The 22,212-nt window shown below is 39.8% G+C and overlaps 1 protein-coding gene across 1 annotated transcript in view; it reads right to left on the bottom strand.

Annotated features, from left to right (window-relative positions):
• LOC129675519 (UDP-glucuronosyltransferase 2A3-like) overlaps positions 1-22,212 on the bottom strand; it is a 31,777-nt gene that overhangs the window by 3,991 nt on the left and 5,574 nt on the right. The window contains exons 2-5 of the mRNA XM_055605490.1: positions 19,792-19,940; positions 17,795-17,926; positions 16,107-16,194; positions 15,482-15,701 (exon numbers count right to left, since the gene is read on the bottom strand). Coding sequence (XP_055461465.1) covers positions 15,482-15,701; positions 16,107-16,194; positions 17,795-17,926; positions 19,792-19,940 — 589 coding nt within the window. The remainder of the gene's footprint in view (positions 1-15,481; positions 15,702-16,106; positions 16,195-17,794; positions 17,927-19,791; positions 19,941-22,212) is intronic.

The following is a 22,212-nucleotide window of genomic DNA, read 5'->3' as shown; positions in this document are numbered from 1 at the left end:
CATTTTGCTCTAGAAGCCCAGGGATTACAGGCAAAATCTACCACACTGGGGATCTGAACTCAGGCCCACACACTCGTACAGCAAGGGCTTTCCCAGCTCTCTGTCGAAGTCTTCGTTGTTTTACAGAGTCAGAGAATGGAATGAAAACACTATGCCCTGTGTTCTCAAGCAATCTTAACAGTACTTTTTGGCTTAGTGTTTAACTTTAAATTACTTTAATGGTAATATATATGTTAATATATTCCACATATAAATATGAGAGGGAGGAGATAAAATATAATACCCATATTCCATATACTGCTTGATTGCATATATTGGCATTCCTAACCCTAAGGTTGTCTCCTCAAATATATTTCTTGACTAGCTTAAATATTCTAACATCCTTACTCAGAAATAACTGTTACAAAAGAGTAATATTTAATAACACTATGTTTTTATTTCTTAAAAACATTTTGAACGAAGGTCTTCCAAGATGGCAGCGGCGGCTAGTGTGCAGCTTAGCTGAATGGGAGAGAACCCCCAACGCGGAAATTGGTGAGTGAAGGGGCTGATCAACCCAGAACAGAGTTATCTCGACTTCCAAGAAGAAAGAGACTAACCATGATCTGAGCCCATCTAGGATCAGGTCAAGGCAGACTTCTCTGGGAGGAGACACGCTGAGAGATGATCCCAGGCACTTCCTGGCACCCAAAACCCTATTCCCTCTTCGGAGGAGGTAGGAGGCCCACAGAATCTGCCATAGACCACACTGTCTGTACCCCAGCCCCAGCGAGAGCTGCAGCTCCCACCAAAAAAAAAAAACGAGATTGGGACTGAGAAAACCCAATCTTTTCGGGTACTCCCCCTAGAACCAGAATGCCGCCATAACCCTGCCGCAGAGGAGCGGAAGGATAAAGAGGCACACGGCAGCTTCACAGTGCTGGAACTCCAGTGCTGCAAGCTGCTCCTAGCAAACAAACTTCAGCTCGGGATCTGGAACTGTGGTCATTCAACACGTCCTGAGATTCTCCCAGGTCCAGTGCAATAAGGTCTACCACCAAGTCCTAACACCGGTGGCCCCCCGACCCCTGGCTGAGAAACCCCGGCTCAGGATCCAACTGAAAAGTCCCAACCCCTTCTGGCACTCCCCTGAGAACGCCACCATATGCTTGCTGTAGTGGAGGGGAAGGTCAGAGGGGAAGGACAGAGAGGCAGCCTGCCACAGGACACAGCACCCCCTCTCTAGCTCACCCAGTGGCCCCTGGCAGAGAAACCCAAGCTCTGGATCTGAAAACACTCAACCATACCTCGTACACTCTCGGAATCAGCAAACATAGGTTCTACTGCCAGGCTGCTTCTGGCAGAGAGATCTGGGCCTGGGATCTCGGATTGAGAACATTCAACCTAACTCTTTCCCGCGCAACCCTGGGACCAGTCAACATAACCCCTCCTGGCAGAGGGAAAGGACAGAGAGGCAGTACACAGGAAAGGTGGACACCAAGTCCTGCGGCCACAGTGCCACCGAGCTGACTATTACCCTACCCGCGCATTTCCCGCTGCAGGACCAAATCAGAGAGTAGAGAGCAAGGGGAACCCCTGTGCATTCCAACTGGTCCTGCAAGAGAGTGAGTGAGCCTTCTAGGGAGAGTTTGCCCCAGACCCAGGGCCTCTCCACAGAAGCAACCAGATGAAATCCCTGCCACCCACACCCCTAGTGTGGGCATCATAGGGATACTTAGGATAGCGACCCCAACATTGAAGCCTCTGCCTTGTGGGTCCACCAGTGTAATCCAGGCAAACAATCCCTGGATCTCAGACAGAACTGCATAATAGTGGCCTGCAGGCCACTGCAATAGTCAGAGAATCCGCACATGCACACTGCGCCCACTAAAAGAGCATGCGAATAGCACCAGCATCACATTCCTTACTTAGACAAAACTGAAACCACAACGCACACTCCCAAACCAGTGAACCTCCCTCATCTTCCTGAAAAAATAGTCCAGAAAACAGAAAGAGACGATCATATCCCGAACTACAAACTCGAGAAAGAAACAGTGAGGGTTATAAATAACCAGATGGCTAGAGGCAGACATAAGAACACACCCAACAAAAATCAGGACATAATGACCTCACCAGCAACCCCACAAAACAATGGACACTTCAATTCACAAGATATACAAGAAAACTATGTTTCTCCAGCTATTAGAGGCCCATAAAGATGAAATGAACAAAGCCCTCAGAGAAATAGCCAAAGAAATTGAGACGAACACAGAGGAAACAAATAGAGCTCTCAGAGAAATGACCATGAAAATTGAGGCAAACAAAGAAGAAATAAACAAAGCTCTCAAAGAAATGTCCACACAAATGAAGGCAAATAAAGAAGAAATAAACAAAGCTCTCATAGAAATACAGGCAATTATAACCAAAGAAGTAGAGGCACAATTAGTGATGCATAGAGAGGAAACGGACAAAAAAAAAAAAAAATAGAAGCTGTAATTGAAAAGCAGGACTCCACATTCAAACAGATGAAGGAAATGGTGCAAGACATAAAAACAGAGATAGAATCAATAAAGAAAACAGAAATAGAGGAAAATGGAGCTGGAGAACATAGAGAAAAGATCAGGAACTACAAAGGCAAGCATCACCAACAGAATACAAGAGATGGAAGAAAGAATCTCAGGAGCCAAAGATACACTTACAGAAATTGACACGTCTCTCAAAGAAAAAATAAAATCAGAAAAGTTCCAAACACAAAACATCCAAGAAATCAAGGACACCATGAAAAGACAAAATCTAAGAATAACAAGAGTAGAAGAAAAAGAAGACATCAGGCTCAAAGGTCCGGAAAATATTTTCAAGAAAATTATAGTAGAAAATTTTCCCGACTTAAAGAAGATGTCCATAAACATACAAGAGGCCTCAGAAAACCAAGTAAACTAGACCAGAAAATAAATTCTTCACGTCACATCATAGTCAAAACACTGAACATACAGAACAAAGAAAAAATTCTAAAAGCAGCAAAGGAAAAAGGCCAAGTAACATATGAAGGTAGACCTATCAGAATCACACCAGATTTCTCAACAGAAACTATGAAAGCCAGAAGGGCCTGGACAGAAATCATACAGTCCTTAAGGGACCACAGATTCCAACCCAGACTACTATACCAGGCAAAACTTTCAATCAACATAAATGGAGAATTCAAGATATTCCAAGACAAAACCAAATTTAAACAATATCTACATAGTAACCCAGCTGTACAGAAGTTACTAGAAGGGAAACTCCAAACCAAAGAAAACAACTACATCTAAGGAAACAGAGGAAATAGATAACTACACAACAAAAAAACCAAAAGAATACAAGCAATGAAACTCAGTGACACCACCAACCCCACATCAAAAGTAAGTAACAATTGTTGGTCACTAGTATCTATCATCATCAACGGACTCAACTCCCCAATAAAAAGACACAGACTAACAGAATGGTTGCGGAAACAGGATCCAACATTCTGTTGCATCCAAGAAACCACCTATGCAACAAAGTAAAACACTACCTCAGAGTAAAGGGCTGGAAAAAATGTTTGTCAAGCAAATGGTTCCAGAAAACAAGCTGGAGTAGCCATCCTAATATCTAATAAAATAGACTTTCAACCCAAGTTAATCAAAAAAGATAAGAAGGGCCACTATATTCTCATCAAAGGAAAAATCCACCAAGAGGACATCACAATTTTGACTATCTATGCCCCAAATACAAGAGCACCTACATTCGTAAATGAAACAATATTAAAGCTTAAATCACACATTGATCCTAATACCTTAATAGTGGAAGACTTCAACACCACACTCTCACCAAGGGACAGATCAACTAGACAGAAAACAAATTGGGGAAAAAAAACACTTACAGAGTCCCTAAATCAAATGGACCTAATAGATGTCTACAGATCTTTTCATCCAAACTCAAAAGAGTATACCTTCTTTTCAGCACCACATGGAACCTTCTCCAAAATAGACCATATAGTTGGTCATAGAGCAAGCCTCAACAGATATAAAAAGATTGAAACAATCCCTTGTATTCTATCTGACCACCATGGACTTAAGCTGGACCTCAACAACAACAGAAATAACAAACAGCCTACACACACATGGAAACTGAACAACTTGTTACTCAATGACAGCTGGGTTAAGGAAGAAATAAAGAAAGAAATTAAATGGACAGGCGGGGCAAGATGGTGGCACCGGGAGGACTCTCATTCTGAGGAGCAGCACAGCAGGATTGGCACAGTGACCAGCAATAAGAACTCGCGGCCATAAAACACAAGTGATTGTGTTTCACAGGTGAGAGGATACCCCATGGTGGGGTATTCAATCAGCTTTAACTCACCTGGCTAAACCTCGGAAGAGATCCCGGTTCCGCCAGGCGCTTGGTCGCCAGCCCAGAGCTACCTGCCAGAGCAATCTGGTCACGGTCCCAGACTGAACTGTGGGCCCACAACACCATAGACTGGATTTCCCAGTCGGGAGATAACCCCACGGAGCAGCGACCTCAGGTTACCCAGATATACCCTGGAAAAGACTCGGGTTCCGCGGGTGCCCCAAAAGCCAGTCCGGACCCAGAGCCGGGATTCGCCACCTCAGATAGAACTGTGGGCACCAGGGCACCAGGCTGCCTGTCTCTGGCAGGAGGAAACCACCAGTGGAGGGGGTCAGCAGCTCTAACGCTTAGGACACCCAGCACCAAAACACTACCTGGACTCACACAGACTCCAGTGCAGGCAGGAGCGCTGTGCTCTGCCGCCATTATTGAGTTTCCCTAGGGCACTGGGACACACAGCTGCATCCTCAGACCTACAAAAGCCAGAGAGCCATTACAGCAGCCCTCAGATACTGTGCCAAGGATCAACCAGTTATTCCTAGCTAGACTGTCAAAACTGTGGGAATCCCTGGTCCTTCAAGAGGGCTGCACCCACAGCGTCTTGACCAGAGCAGTGCCTGCAGCCGCCATCCCAGACAGAGACACACAGCTTCTGGTCCAGAGTGAGGCACCCAGCCTCCAGACCAGAACAGTGCCCCCAGGCGCCAACTCAACCTAGGTGCACATTCTCCAGGTCCAGAGCAGAACAAATAGCCTCTGGCCCAGAGACTTGCTGAGTGCACCTCCCACTTTCCTGGAAAGAACTGTGCGCCCCAGGATAACAGACTGAGTTTCCCTGTTGGGAGAAAACCCCACAGCAAGGGAATCAGCAGTTTCTTCAAGAGGACTGTACATGGAAATTTAGTGAGCAGCAGCACACTAAATTTATAACAAGAAACCCAGCAGTGGGGCAGCTGTCTTGAGAAATTCTATGGGTAAGAGGAGATCCCCCCCTGCCTAACATAGACCACAGCTACTACTCAGGGCTATAAACCTGAGGTGAGCAGTGGCAACTCCTGAGAAACACTGGCCATACAGTGACCATAACCAAAAAGCAGAGAAGGACTCTTTCAGGAAAAATCATCCTCCGGCCAAGGGGATACTCCCTACCTCAGGACTCCAGGAAGCACAGAAACTAACAGCCAAAACCTAAATCAGCCCAATGGGTAGAGGTCAGCGTAAAGGCTCAACCAACAAAAGACAGAGCAATATGGCATCTCCAGAACCCAGCCATCCAGGGGCGAACAGCCCTGAACAATGCAGCATAATAGAAAATCAAGAAGATGACCTTACATCTATGTTGATGAAGAGGATAATAGAGGAAACAAATAAAATATGTAAAGAATTAGAGGAAGATAAAACCAAACAGATCATGGCTATCCGTAAAGAAATGGAAGAAGATAAAGACAAGCAGATTAGGGCCATCTGTGAAGAAATACGGGAAGATGCAGCCAAACAGCTTGTGGCCTTCAGAGAAGAAATAATTAAATCACTGAAAGAAATAAAAGAGACAGAGTTGAAGGAACTAAAAGAAAAAGAGGAAAATACAAGCAGACAGGTGAAGGAAGTAAACAAAACAACTCAAGACCTGAAGATAGAACTAGAAAATTAAAGAAAACACAAATGGAGGAAATAATGGAGAGGAAGAATTTAGGGAAAAAAACAGGAACTACAGAGGTAAGCATAACCAACAGAATACAAGAAATGGAAGAAAGAATCTCAGGTGTAGAAGATACAATGGAAGAAATCGATGTATCTGTCAAAGAAAATGTTAAATCCAAAAAATTCCTGACACAGACCGTCCAAGAAATCCAAGACAATATGAAAAGACAAAACCTAAGAATAAGAGGTATAGAGGAAAAAGAAAACTCCCTTCTCCAAGGCCCAGAATATATTTTCAACAAAATCATTGAAGAAAATTTCCCCAAGTTAAAGGAGAAGCCAATAAGGATACATGAGGCCTACACAACACCCAACAAATTTGACCAGAATAGAAAATCCTCCCGACACATAATAATCAAAACAGTAAGTATACAGAACAAAGAAAAAATACTAAAAGCTGCAAGGGAAAAAGGCCAAGTAACATATAACGGCAAAGCCATTAGAATCACACCTGACTTTTCAACAGAAACTATGAAAGCCAGAAGGGCCTGGACAGATATCATGCAGACCCTAAGAGAACACAGATGTCAACCCAGGCTATTATACCCTGCAAAACTCTCAGTCCTCATAGACGGAGAAAACAAGATATTCAATGACAAAAACAAATTTCAACAATACCTACACACAAATCCAGCATTACAGAAGACACTGGAAGGGAAAATACAACCCAAGAAAATTAGCTTCTGTCAAGAAAACACAGGAAATAATTAACCTTACTACAGCAAAACAAAAAGCAACCAAGCACACAACCTTATGAACACAGCCAACATCAATATCAATAGATCTAACAGCCACTGGTCATTAATCTCTCTCAACATCAATGGACTCAACTCACCAGTAAAAAGACACAGATTAACAGAATGGATAGGTAAACAAAACCCAGCAATCTGTTGCATACAAGAAACACACCTAAAACACAAAGATAGACATTACCTGAGGGTAAAAGGTTGGAAGATGACTTTCCAAGCAAATGGACCAAAGAAACAAGCAGGAGTAGCCATTCTAATATCTGATAAAATAGACTTTCAACCAAAATTAATAAGAAGAAATGGGGAAGGACACTTGATACTCATCAAGGGAAAATTCCACCAGGAAGACATCACAATCCTGAACATCTACGCCCCAAATACAAGAGCACCCACATTTGTAAAAGAAACATTGATAAAATTTAAACTATATATACATCCCCACACATTAATAGTGGGAGACTTCAACACCCCACTCTCAACAAAGGACAGGTCAACAAAACAGAAATTAAACAAAGAAACAATATCTCTGACAGAGGTCATGAATCAAATGGACCTCACAGACATTTACAGAACTTTACACCCAAACACAAAAGAATTTACCTTCTTCTCAGCACCTCATGGAACCTTCTCCAAAATAGACCATATAATTTGTCACAAAGCAAGCCTCAACAGATATAAGAAGACTGAAATAATCCCTTGTATCCTGTCTGATCACCATGGAATAAAGCTGGACTTCAACAACAACAGAAATAGCATAAAGCCTACACACACATGGAAACTGAACAACTTGTTACTAAATGACAGCTGGGTCAGGGAAGAAATAAAGAAAGAAATTAAAGCCTTTCTAGAACTCAATGAAAATGAAGACACAATATACCCAAACTTGTGAGACACAATGAAAGCAGTGCTAAGAGGAAAGTTCATAGCACTAAGTGCCTTCAAGAAGAAATTCGAGACAGCTCATTCAAGCAACTTAATGGCCCACTTAAAAACCCTAGAAAAAGAAGAAGCAGACACACCAAAAAGGAGTAGACAGCTGGAAATAATCAAACTCAGGGCTGAAATCAATCAATTATAAACAAATAAAACAATTCAAAGAATCAATGAAACCAAGAGCTGGTTCTTTGAGAAAATCAACAAGATAGACAAACCCTTAGCCAAGCTAACTAAAAGGCAGAGAGACACCACCCAAATCAACAAAATCAGAAATGAAAAGGGGGACATAACTACAGACACTGAGGAAATCCAAACAATCATTAGGACTTACTTCAAAAGTCTATACTGAACAAAATTTGAAAACCTAAATGAAATGGACAATTTTCTTGATCGATTTGACTTACCAAAGCTGAATCAGGACCAGGTAAATCAACTAAATAGTCCTATATCCCCCAAAGAAATAGAAGCAGTCATCAAAAGTCTCCCATCCAAAAAAAGCCCAGGACCAGATGGCTTCAGCGCAGAATTCTACCAGACCTTCAAAGAAGAGCTAACTCCAATTCTCTTCAAACTATTCCACAAAATAGAAACAGAAGGAACATTACCAAACTCATTCTATGAAGCCACAATTACCTTGGTACCTAAACCTCACAAAGACTCAACACTTAAGAGAATTTCAGGCCAATCTCCCTTATGAACATTGATGCAAACATACTTAACAAAACACTTGCAAACGGAATACAAGAACACATCAAAGATATTATCCACTATGACCAAGTAGGCTTCATCCCAGATATACAGGGGAGGTTCAATATATGGAAATCCATCAATGTGATCCACCATATTAACAAACTGAAAGAAAAAAACCACATGATAATCTCCCTAGATGCTGAAAAAGCATTTGACAAAATCCAACATCCATTCATGTTTAAAGTATTGGAGAGATCAGGGATACAAGGCACATATCTAAACATAGTAAAGGCGATTTACAGCAAGCCTATAGCCAACATCAAACTGAACTGAGAGAAATTTAGAGCAATCCCACTGAAATCAGGGACAAGACAAGGCTGCCTACTATCTTCATATCTCTTAAACATAGTGCTGGAAATCCTTGCTAGAGCAATAAGACAGTTGAAGGAGATCAAGGGGATACAGATGGGAAAGGAAGAAGTCAAATTATCACTATTTGTAGATGATATGATAGTATATATGAGTGACCCCAAAAATTCTACCAGGGAACTCCTACAGCTGATAAACACCTTCAGCAAAGTGACCGGATACAAAATTAACTCAAAAAAATCAGTAGCCCTCCTGTATACAAAAGACAAAAGGGCTGAGAAAGAAATTAGAGAAACAACACCATTCACAATAGCCACAAATGACATAAAGTACCTTGGTGTAACCCTAACCAAGCAAGTCAAAGACCTGTACGAAAAAAATTTCAAGTCTCTGAAGAAAGAATTAGAGGAAGATATGAGAAGATGGAAAGATCTCCCATGCTCATGGCTTGGCAGGATTAACATAGTAAAAGTGGCCATCTTACCAAAAGCAATCTACAGATTTAATGCAATTCTCATCAAACTGCCAACACAATTCTTTACAGACCTGGAAAGAAAAATTCTCAACTTCGTATGGAATACCAAGAAACCGAGAATTGCTAAAACAATCCTCTACAATAAAAGATTTTCTGGAGGTATCTCCCTCCCTGATCTCAAGCTGTACTATAGAGCAACAGTTACAAAAACTGCATGGTACTGGCATAGAAACAGAAGGGTGAATCAATGGAATCGAACAGAAGACCCAGAAATAAACCCACACACTTACGGACATCTGATTTTTGACAAAGATGTCAAAACCATACAATGGAAAAAAGATAGCATCTTCAACAAATGGTGCTGGTCTAACTGGATGTCTACATGTAGAAAAATGAAAATAGATCCATACTTATCACCCTGTAGAAAACTGAAGTCCGAGTGGATCAAAGACCTCAACATAAAACCAGACACATTAAATCGGCTAGAAAAAAAAAGTGGGGAATACCCTAGAACTCATTGGTACAGGAGAAAACTTCCTGAACAGAACACCAACAGCACAGGCTCTAAGAGCAACAATCAATAAATGGGACGTCATGAAACTGAAAAGCTTCTGTAAAGCAAAGGACACCGTCAACAAAAAAAAGCAACTGCCTACAGATTGGGAAAGAATCATCACCAACTCTTTATCTGACAGAGGACTCATATCCAATATATATAAAGAACTAAACAAGCTGAAAAGCAGTAAACTAAGTAATCCACTTAAAAAATGGGGAACAGAGCTAAAGAGAGAATTCTCTGTAGAGGAATATCAAATGGCAGAGAAGCACTTAAAGAAATGCTCAACCTCATTAGCCATTAGGGAAATGCAAATCAAAACAACCCTGAGATTTCACCTTACACCCATCAGAATGGCCAAGATGAAAAACTCAAGGGACAACACATGCTGGAGAGGTTGTGGAGAAAGGGGAACACTTCTCCACTGCTGGTGGGAATGTAAACTGGTACAACCACTCTGGAAATCAATCTGGCGCTTTCTCAGACAACTAGGAATAGCGCTTTCTCAAGATCCAGCCATACCACTCCTAGGCATATACCCAAAAGAGGCACAAGTACACAAAAAAGACATTTGCTCAACAATGTTTGTAGCAGCTTTATTTGTAATAGCCAGAAGCTGGAAACAACCCAGATGCCCCTCAACTGAAGAATGGATGTAGAAACTGTGGTATATCTATACAATGGAGTATTACTCAGCAATGAAAAATAAGGAAATCATGAAATTTGCAGGTAAATGGTGGGATCTGGAAAGGATCATCCTGAGTGAGTTGTCCCAGAAGCAAAAAGACATGCATGGTATATACTCACTCACATAAACATACAATATAGAATAAACCCACTAACATCTGTACATCTAAACAAACTAAGCAAAAGAGAGGACCCTAACTAAAATGTTCAATCCCCATCCTGAAAGGCAAAGAGGATGGACATCAGAAGAAAAAGAAAATAGGAAACAACCTCGGAACCTGCTACAGAGGGCCTCTGAAAGCCAGAAGAAAACAGGAAACAACCTTGAAACCTGCCACAGAGGGCCTCTGAAAGCTTCTGCAGTATAGACTGTCAAAGCAGATGCTAAGCCTGATGGCCAACCTATGGGCAGAGTGAATGGAATTCTATGTAAGAAGTGGGAAATAGTAAGAGCTGGAGGGGACAGGAACTCTGCAAGGAGAGCAACAGAACAAGATAATTTGAACACAGGGAACTTCCCAGAGACTCATACTCCAACCAAGGACTATTCGTGGAGATGACGTGGAACCCTTGCACAGGTGTAGCCCATGGCAGTTTAGTGTCCAAGTGGGTTACGTAGTAATGGGAAGAGGGACTGCCTCTGACATAATCTGATTGGCATGCTCGTTGATCACTTCCCCCTGAGGGGGGAGCAGCCTTATCAGGCCACAGTAGAGGACAATGCAGCCACTTTTGATGAGAACTGATAGACTAAGATCAGAAAGAAGAGGAGAACCTCCCCTATCAGTGGACTTGGGGAGTGGCATGCATGCAGAAAGGAGAGGGAGGGTGGGATCGGGAGGGGAGGAGGGAGGGGCTTATGGGGGGATACAAAATGAATAAAGTGTAATGAATAAAACATTTAAAAAAAAGAAAGAAATTAAAGACTTCCTAGACTTCAATGAAAATGAAGGCACAACATACCCAAATTTATGGGACACATTGAAAGCAGTGCTCAGGAGAAATTTTATAGCACTAAGTGTCTGCAAGAAGAAATTCGTAACATCACATACAAACAACTTAATGGCCCAACTGAAAACCCTAGAAAAAAAAGAAGCAGATACACCCAAGAGGAGCAGACAGCTGGAAATAATCAAACTCAGGGCTAGTATCAATCAATTAGAAACAAATAAAACTATTCAAAGAATCAATGAAACAAAAAGCTGGTTCTTTGAGAAAATCAACAAGATAAACAAAACCTTAGCCAAACTAACTAAAAAGCAGAGAGAATCTATCCAAATCAACAAAATCAGAGATGAAAAGGGTGACATAACTACAGACACTGAGGAAATTCAAACAATCGTTAGGTCATACTACAAAAGTCTATATGCCACAAAATTTGAAAACCTAAATGAAATGAACAATTTTCGTGATAGATTCCATCTTCCAACATTAAGTCAAGATCAGGTAGAAAGACTTAACAGCCCTATATCCCCCAAGGAAATTGAAGCAGTCATTCACAGTCTCCCCTCCAAAAAAAGCCCTGGGCCAGATGGTTTCAGCGTGGAATTCTACCAGACCTTCAAAGAAGTGCTCACACCAATTCTCCTCAAACTATTCCACAAAATAGAAACAGAAGGTACATTACCAAACTCATTCTATGAAGCAACAGTCACCCTGATATCTAAACCACACAAAGACCCAACAAAAAAAGAGAACTTCAGACCTATCTCTCTTATGAACATTGACGCAAAAATACTCAATAAAATACTTGCAAACGGAATCCAAGAACACATCAAAGATATCATCCACCACGACCAAGTAGGCTTCATCCCAGGCATGCAAGGGTGGTTCAACATACGGAAATCCATCAATGTAATCCACCACATAAACAAACTGAAGGAGAAAAACCACATGATCATCTCCTTAGATGCTGAAAAAGCATTTGACAAAGTCCAACACCCATTCATGTTTAAAGTCTTGGAGAGATCAGGAATACAAGGCACATATCTAAATATAGTAAAGGCAATATACAGCAAGCCTATAGCTGACATCAAACTCAATGGAGAGAAACTTAAATCAATCCCACTGAAATCAGGGACAAGACAAGGCTGCCCACTCTCTCCATACCTCTTCAACATAGTTCTTGAAGTCCTAGCCAGAGCAATAAGACAACTAAAGGAGATCCAGGGGATACAAATCGGAAAAGAAGAGGTCAAAGTGTCACTATTTGCAGACGATATGATAGTATATATGAGCAACCCCAAAAATTCAACCAGAGAACTCCTCCAGCTGATATACACCTTCAGCAAAGTGGCAGGATACAAAATCAACTCAAAAAAATCAGAAGCCCTCCTGTATACCAAAGACAAAATGGCCAAGAAAGAAATTAGGGAAACAACACCTTTCACAATAGCTACTAAAAACATAAAGTACCTTGGGGTGACACTAACCAAGCAAGTGAAAGACCTGTTTGAGAAAAACTTCAATTCTCTGAAGAAAGAAATTGAAGAAGATCTCAGAAGATGGAAAGATCTCCTGTGCTCATGGATTGGTAGGATTAACATTGTGAAAATGGCCATCCTGCCAAAAGCAATCTACAGATTCAATGCAATTCCCACCAAAATATCAACTCACTTCTTTACAGACCTTGAAAAAAAGATTCTCAGCATCATATGGAGAAACAAAAAACCCAGAATCTCCAAAACAATCCTGTACAACAACAAATCATCTAGAGGTATCTCCATCCCCGATCTCAAGCTGTACTACAGAACAATAGTAATAAAAACTGCATGATATTGGCATAAAAAGGATGATCAATGGATCTGAATAGAAGACCAAGAAATAAACCCACACACCTATGAATACTTGATTTTTGACAAAGAAGCCAAAACCATTCAATGAAAAAAAGACAGCATCTTCAACAAATGGTGCTGGTCCAACTGGATGTCTACATGAAGAAAAATGAAAATAGATCTATATTTATCACCCAGCACAAAAGTAAAGTCCAAGTGGATCAAAGACCTCAACATAAAACCAGATACTCTAAATCTGTTAGAAGAAAAAGTGGGGAACAGCCTAGAACTCATTGGCACAGGAGACAACTTCCTGAACAGAACACCAACAGCACAGGCTCTAAGAGCAACAATCAATAAATGGGACCTCATGAAACTGAAAATCTTCTTTAAAGCAACGGACACCATCATCAAAGCAAAATGACTGCCTACAGATTGGGAAAGAATCTTCACTAACCCTTTATCTGACAGAGGACTAATATCTAGTATATACAAAGAACTAAAGAAGCTGAAAAGCAGCAAACCAAGTAATCCAATTAAAAAATGGGGAACAGAGCTAAACAGAGAATTCTCAACAAAGGAATATCGAATGACAGAGAAACACTTAAAGAAATGCTCAACCTCATTAGCCATCAGGGAAAAGCAAATCAAAACGACCCTGAGATTTCACCTCACACCCATCAGAATGGCCAAGATGAAAAACTCAAGTGACAACACATGAAGAAGAGATTGTGGAGAAAGGGGATCCCTCTTCCACTGCTGGTGGGAATGTAAACTGGTACAACCACTTTGGAACTCTATCTGGCGCTTTCTCAGACAATCAGGAATAGTGCTTCCTCAAGAATCAGCTATACCACTGCTATGTATATACCCAAACTTTGCTCAAGTACACAAAAGGGATACTTGCTCAACCATGTTTATAGCAGCTTTATTTGTAATAGCCAGAACCTGGAAACAACTCAGATGTCCATCAACAGAAGAATGGATACAGAAATTGTGGTATTTTTACACAATGGAATACTACTCAGCAATCAAAAAGGAGGAAATCATGATTTTTGCAGGCAAATTGTGGGATCTAGAAAAGATCATTCTAAGTGAAATGTCCCAGAAGGATAAAGACAAACACAGCATATACTCACTTATATAGACCTATAAGATATGACAAACATAATGAAATCTATACACCTAAAAAAGATAATCGAGAGAGCAGACATGGGGTAAGATGATCAATCCTCGTTTAGAAAGACAAATGGGATGTGCATTGAACGTATGACAGGAGTCTACTGAAGGCATGTGAAAGACTGTACCTAGCAGTGTTTTCAAAGCAGATACTAAGACTCATAACCAAACCTTCGGCAGAGTACAGGGAATCATATGAAAGAAGGGGAGTTAGTATGATGGGGAAAGGATAGGAGCTCCACAAGGACCAAATATATCTGGGCACAGGGTCTTCTCTGAGACTGACATTCAACCAAGGACCATATATGGATATAACCTAGAACCTCTGCTCAGATATAGCCAGTGGTAGCTCAGTATCAAATTGGTTTCCCATAGTAAGGGGAACAAGGACTATTTCTAACAGGAACTCAATGACTGGCTCTTTGTCCTCCCAACCCCCCAAGGGAGGAGTAGTCCTGTTAGGCCACAGAGGAGGACTTTGCAGCCAGTCCTGAAGATACCTGATAAAAAAGGATCAGATGAATGGGGAGGAGGTCCCCCCCATCAGTGGACTTGGAAAGGGGCAGGGTGGAGATGAGGGAGTGAGGGTGGGATTGGGAGGGAATGAGGGAGCAGGACACGGCTGGGATACAGAGTTAATAAAATGTAACTGATAAGAAAAAAATAAAATTAAAAAAAACATATTGAGCATATTATCAGTTCCATCTTGCTTTTAAAGATTGCATCTAAGTGCTTATATATTTATTTCTTAAATGAAAGCTATGAGTAAATTTATATATTCACACTATATTTTGCAAACTTATTGATTATACTATCTTCAAAGCAAATCTTTTTCCCAGTTTCAGGAACTCACTTCAGCAGATAGAAAATGAGAGAAAATTCTTTTTTGCCTGTCTTTTAAGTTTTCTTGTTTGCACATAAGTCAAATATAAGATATGAAACATTGGAAAATGAAATTTTTAGAATGATGGCAAGGCTAACCAATGACTGGCAGAGCTCCATAAACTGTAATACTCACGAAGGCTCATTAATGACGGCTCTCAAGGCACTGAGTAAATCAGAGCTTGTCATTGTGTTGATGTTCATTTTCAAGGCTGCTCCCTTGGCCTTCATGTGAGCAATGTTGTCGGGCTGATCAGCGAACATGGGAATTCCCACCATAGGGATCCCATGGTAAATGGCTTCGTAGATCCCATTTGTTCCACCATGAGTGATGAAAGCTTTGGTTTTAGGATGTCCTGTTTGAGGGACAGAGTGACAAGTTGCCGTGGATTTTAATCTATCCCATTCGAAAAATATAATCTATAGTGTGAGTCTCTGAAGAAGGTAACTTCCTCCAAAGGTTGGGAACATGGGACATTTCTTCCCTAGAATCAATCCCGTTTTCACTGAATAGGTGTCACTGTGTACCAGATGACATCTGATGAAATTCTGAAGACTGATGAGACTCTTAACTGAGCATTATCTTTTGTGAACCAAAGCAAAAACTAGCAAAACTAAAAGAAAACTACTAATTTAATGAACAATTATTCCATTGTATTTGTCTCTAAAGTGGAAGTGCAGCATGAAAATTCAAATTATTAATGTCATCAGCTGATTTGGTGTTGGTTTGCTTGCCCAACTTTTCTCCCTCGAGGTCTTACCAAGAAGATCGTTCTGAGGAATCCAATTAAAAAGCCGAGTATTGGATCCTAAAGTGGTTGGTTTCTTGCCTGAGTATCTCCACAAAACCTGTTGAAGACAATGCTGTGAATTTGGAGGCCAAAAACACAATGAGGAAGTGTAATGGCTGCAGCGCTGTTACTTGGAGCAAACATAGCCTACACTTGTTAGGTAGTACTTGAGAAGGGAATATATTCGCGGCAGGTTGTAAAAATTAAGAGATACAGTAAACCTGCTCACACCTCCCTGCTTCAGAAAGCTTCCACTGATAGTTTAGTAAGCATAAAATTGCCACTTTGGTCTTCACTACTGAAGGGCCGGCGAAACAGAATTTCAATGAAGAACTTCTTTAATATATCAGAAGATTTGAGATCAAGACCTCCATGAAAGTGAATGCCACACACATTTATTTCACATGATCTAGTGATCCTTATCATCATGTTCATAGTGTAATTTTTCAGAAAATTTATTACTAGGTTGAGTGTTTGTGGTAAATTTTTTTCCTATTTATTTGATGACTTTCTTCTCCCTCTTCACATCTCTTTCCTTACCTCAATTTTCCTCTTACCTTGCATTTTTGTTCCTGCTTCTGTTTTGTTCTTTTCTCTTTATCTCTCTCTGGTCTCAGTTCTCCCTCCCTGGTCCCTATTCCCCCCCCCCCAGGACACCCCCAGACCCTGGACTCATCATTTGAATGATTTGCTTAAAAATTTAACAATTTGTTACATAATATTTTCTGTGGAGAGAGTGAGAAAATTTCATATAACTCTAAAACTAGAAAACTGTAAGAGAAAATTGTGGAAATAAACGGTTTTAAAAGCATAGTCAGCATGCTTCATATAATCTTACATACTTTGTCTAGCACATAAATGCAAAAATCTTGTTTCTATATAGTTTATAAATGAAAGTATATATGAAATAAAATTCTACTTATTAAATTTATAAGATTATTTAAAAATTTGAAAATTCATATTTTTGACAATATTAGAAGTCTATAGTTAAAATATAGAATATTCAAATTGGAAAAAATGAGCGACTTCAGGTTTTTAATTGTAGATGAACTACACTTTGATAAAGTCTAAAGTCTTAATAAAATTTATGATTTTTATTTCTAAGCCTTGTTTCTCTCTGCTGTGTGTGTAACCTTTCCCTTCCTGTGGACCACTTTGCTAAATTGTGAATCGGCCTTCCTAACATTTACTGCAGGCCTCAGGATTTCAAGTGGTCTGGGATCTTCCTCCATGAAAGTTTATACCTACTTATTGTAACTTTTTATGCCCTTGTCAGTGATATTCCTGGGAGGCCTGCTCTCTTTTTGTTTTTTGTTCTGTTTTGTTTTTTTGGAAGGGATTCAGGGAAGCATCAGAAGATAGTGTAGGTGGTTGGTTGGACTGGGAAGAGGAGCGGGAGGGGAAACTGAGGTAAGGTATGAGAGAAGGATAAAGAAAAAAAAAGTGAAAGACCACTAATGTATGTTTTCCCATAGTTGTGCTAAGAGTCAGTAGGCAAATGATCAAATGTAGTTAAAAACACCATTTATATATGCTATCACTATTTCCTGAAGAGTTGAGGTCAACTTTGCTCACTGAGTAACAGATTTCAGTTTCTATGTGCAAAGAACCCTGTCAAGCTTTTCTCTGGGGTCCACCCAAAGCTGCTGTGTACCAACCTTCTGAGGAATCTGGGAAAGGGCTGAGGCAATGAGATTGGCCTTCTCTTCTGTAAGGTTTTTGACCATTGACCCCAGAGAAAACACCACAACGCCGTGTTCCCCTGAGCTCTGGACAAATTCTTCTATTTCCTGCAAACAGAACATTTTGTTTTCACTGTAAGCAAACACAATGTTGACACACAGCACATGCCTTTAATCCCAGTACTATGGAGGGAGAGGAAGGCAGACCTCGGTGAGTTCAAGGAGATCCTGGTTTACATGGTGAGTTCCAGGCACTCACATAGAAACATACATTGACAGACAGGCAGACACAGATGCTTACACACACACACACACTACAGGAATGATGTTGAACTTACTTGACTGAGACTCATTTTTTTCCTTATTCTGCTTTTCCAAAAGAGATAAAAGCCATGACTGACATTTACTTGGTCAAAGTCTATTTTGTTACACTTTGTTAGACAAGCTGAATTTGGAGTAAAGGTAACTCTTACTTCTATTAAATAAGGTCTAGGCACTTTTGTGGAGTTTTGCATAGTCAAGGACTCTAGGAAGTTAAATCAAATAGTGAGGTGTGGAGCTTACGTAGCAAGCAATGTATGTATTGTGTCTATGTACGTATCATTTAGATATTGATTCATTAAATCTTATAAACCACTATACAATTAAATTTAGTGAATTTATAGATTATAAAAAATAATTTTAATAATATTCATAATACAAAATGAAATTTACATTTAAATACTCCCTTCACAGTCTCTACAGGAATCGAAAACTTCTAAGGAAATACTATTTAATCTACAATCTTCTGAAAATTCTGTGCTTGTGAGCTTACAAACCAAATAATTTGTACTTGTCTCTTCACTCTCCACTGATAGTTTTTCAACTGTGTTCATCTATTATCTTCTTCTGTTTCCCAGCAATTTTTGTTTCAACAAATCTGTTATTCTTTTTTTTTTTCTTTATAATGTCCAAGACATGATGCACAATTTTCTTTTTTACTCTAAAAACTGCTGACTGTTGCTATCCAGAGCAACAGAACAAGATAATTTGAACACAGGGAACTTCCCAGAGACTCATACTCCAACCAAGGACTGTCCGTGGAGATAACCTAGAACCCTGACAATGCAGCCACTTCTGATGAGAACTGATAGACTAAGTTCAGAAAGAAGGAGAGGAGAACCTCCCCTATCAGTGGATTTGGGGAGGGGCATGCATGCAGAAAGGGGGGAGGATGGGGCCGGGAGGGGAGGAGGGAGGAGCTTATGGGGGAATACAAAATAAATAAAGTGTAATTAATAAAAAAAAAAACCCTGCTGACTTCATATTCATAGATGCCCATATATCATTTGAGTTTATTTGTCTCGTTATGTTTACTTGATGTTGATGACTCTCAACTTACACCAACCGGTCATTTTTTTAGACTTTTCTTCAGTGAAATAATCATTGGCTCTTTGTCTTATGCAGTTGAAGGGCACACTCATTATTGCCATCTCCGGCTCATTTTTCTACCAAAATTATAATGACAATCCACTAAAGCCTAAGACTATGTCCCAGATGCTCTGCTTCTGAGGGCCTCCCACAAGTGCTTTCTCTGACTCACTGAATCCTAAAAATTTGCCAAGATTTTTTTATGAAGTTATCTTTCTCTATAAAGCAGTTGGGCACAGATTACTGTTCACAGCTCTGTCAGACACATGAAGAAGACTGTAGGAAATCTCCTTGTTGATATTTGTGACTATTTTTTTTCCAGAACACACACATATTCTCTTAGTATATCATCTGAACATTTTACTTTTAATCTTAAATTCTCTAATGAAATTTGAAAGTTCCAACAAGTTTCATTGAAAAGTAACTATGATGAGAAAAGTAAATTCTACTGGTACAGTGAAGCTACTAAATAGCAATATCTCTGTTACTGAAGTTATTAACCTTGAAGAAAAATCAGCTATTGTATCATGAAATACCTAATATCTTCTCTGTCCTAGACTTACCTTAGGTAATGGCTTGGCAGGTTTGCAGTGCAGTCCTCCCACAAAATCAAAATTTGGCAAATATGGACGAGGATATTCAAAATCCCAATATGTTCGGATGAGCCAAATTTCAGCTTTACCCACCGTCTTACATAATGTGGTGGGTTTTCCTTGGAAACATTCAGAGAGTTGAGAGGACAAAGTTAGCACTCAGGTTTTCTGAGAAAAAAAAATGTACCAAAGAGAGGCTGGAGAGAGGGTTGAGTTTTTGCCAAGTTGACGCAAATCTAGACATAGCTGGGATGAGGGGATATCTGTTGACCAATTACCTGATCCATATTGGCCTAGAAAAATCTTTAGGATTTATTGTTGATTTATGGTGATTATGGGAGGATCCATCTCACTGAGAAGGCAATGCCACTACTGGGACCAAACACCTAGGTGGTGTAAGGAAGTGGGCTGAGCAAGCCATTAGTGGTAAGACATTAAGCACTGTTTCATCATTGCTTCTACTTTAGTCATTGCCTCTAGGTTCTTGCCTTGGCTACTCTCAAAAGACTATCATCCAGGATAGGTAAGCCAAATACACCTTTTCCTTTCCAATTTTCTTTTGATCATGGTGATTTACCACAATAGATTCCATAACTGTGATGTGTGTGTGCGTTTGTGTGTGCAAGAGAATGATAGATAGATACACAGATACACAGATAGATAGATAGATAGATAGATAGATAGATAGATAGATAGATAGATAGATAATGTAGAGACTGTGTACTTTAAAGGAAGTTAAATCAAATGTAGTTATGTTTCCACAAAGGGCCATAGACTATCTAATAAAAACACCAGTGCCAGGCATAGGAAACCTCCCTTAGGTTTATTAGAACCAGCTGTAAAGCCTATGAACAACAACAATGTCTGCCTTGCAAGATATCCCCAATAGTACAAAAGTAACTCTTTTTAGTGGTTAATAATCCCTCTTTAGGGTTGGAGAGATGGCTCAGCGGCTAAGAACACTGGCTGTTCTTCCTAAACAGTCCTGAGTTCAATTCCCCGAAACCCCATGGTGGTGCCCTCTTGTGGTGTACAGGCACACGTGGAAGAAGAACACTGTATAAATAATAAATAAACATTTAAAAAAATCCCCCGTTAGTTGGGCTTTAGACTTTCTCAATAACACGGAACTTAGATCTTATAATGTAAACCTAGAAAACTACTCATGACTAATGAGGTTGACCAGAAAAACAAAATCTACTACTGTTAATCTCCTAAACCTCTGTGACTTCTGATTGTATTCTGGGTATTTTTATTCGTTCACCCACAGATAAATATAACTCTCAGTCCAAATAAACTTTTTTTTTTTTTCAGCAGAAGGCTATTACAGCAATCTGCTACTGGTCAAAATGCAGATATTAACAGACTATGGGAGGCCCAAATTTAATTGGTACACCTACAATGTCACTGCCATGTCTTATATTTCAGAAAACTTCATAGAAGAAAAGTAAAAAAAAAAAAATATTGTAAAAATCAGAGAACCAGGACTCTTGCTGTGAGACAGCAACAAGAATTTGTAATAATTTGGTCATTACAATTTCAATAACCTGGTCATCTTAAGAAACACTGCATAATGACAACACCAGTTGACAAGCCAATATGGAGGGGAGAAATCTCTCATGACCCCATCATGAAATGAAAGCAAGAGCTAATTAATGGCTGCTGAGAGAGGGAGAATCAGTCTTCTCTAGGGATGAATTATCGTGGACATCATCCACTACCAAATGGTCAGCCTTAAACACAAATGTTTGAGCAACAATAAGTGTACTAAATGGGTTACACATGATGTATATGTGTATGTGTGTGAATTTATATATGTACAAGAATAATTAAAGAAGGTCATGAATTTGGAGGGAGTAGGGATACCATGAGAAGAGTTGAAGGGGATGCAGAAGGTAGAACTGCTCTAAATTCTAAATCTCTGTATTAAACCCTCAAAATAAAAAACAACTAAATTAAAAAAAAATTAAATAATAATAAGTTAGTTTGCTCCAGTGTTGAATATGCAAGAACATTTTTGTGGAGTGATTATTAAGAATTTCAGAATCTGGAATATTTAACATGCAAAACTGATGATAGTTATCTAATATTTTTTTAACTTGTGAATTGTACTCTACCCAAGAGGAATGAAATATATAATCTTGCAGAGGATAATCCATACACCAGAGCCCACTTCAAGGATGAAGCCTAGCTTGCACACCAACGTCTTAAACCAATCACCCATTTGCTGGTGCTTGAACACCATTTGCAGAAACAGTGCAGATGTGTTCTCTTTCTTCTTTCTTTCTTTATTTCTCTCTTTCTTTCTTTCTCTCTCTTTCTTTCTATCTTTCTTTCTTTCTTTCTTTCTTTCTTTCTTTCTTTCTTTCTTTCTTTCTTTCTTTCTTTCTT

The sequence above is a fragment of the Psammomys obesus genome, unplaced genomic scaffold (assembly GCF_907164565.1).
Source record: "Psammomys obesus unplaced genomic scaffold, mPsaObe1.curated_primary_1811, whole genome shotgun sequence".
NCBI classification, from domain to species: domain Eukaryota; kingdom Metazoa; phylum Chordata; class Mammalia; order Rodentia; family Muridae; genus Psammomys; species Psammomys obesus.
The sequence above is the reverse complement of the archived record's forward strand: the minus strand, read 5'-3'. Positions and strand labels throughout refer to the sequence as shown.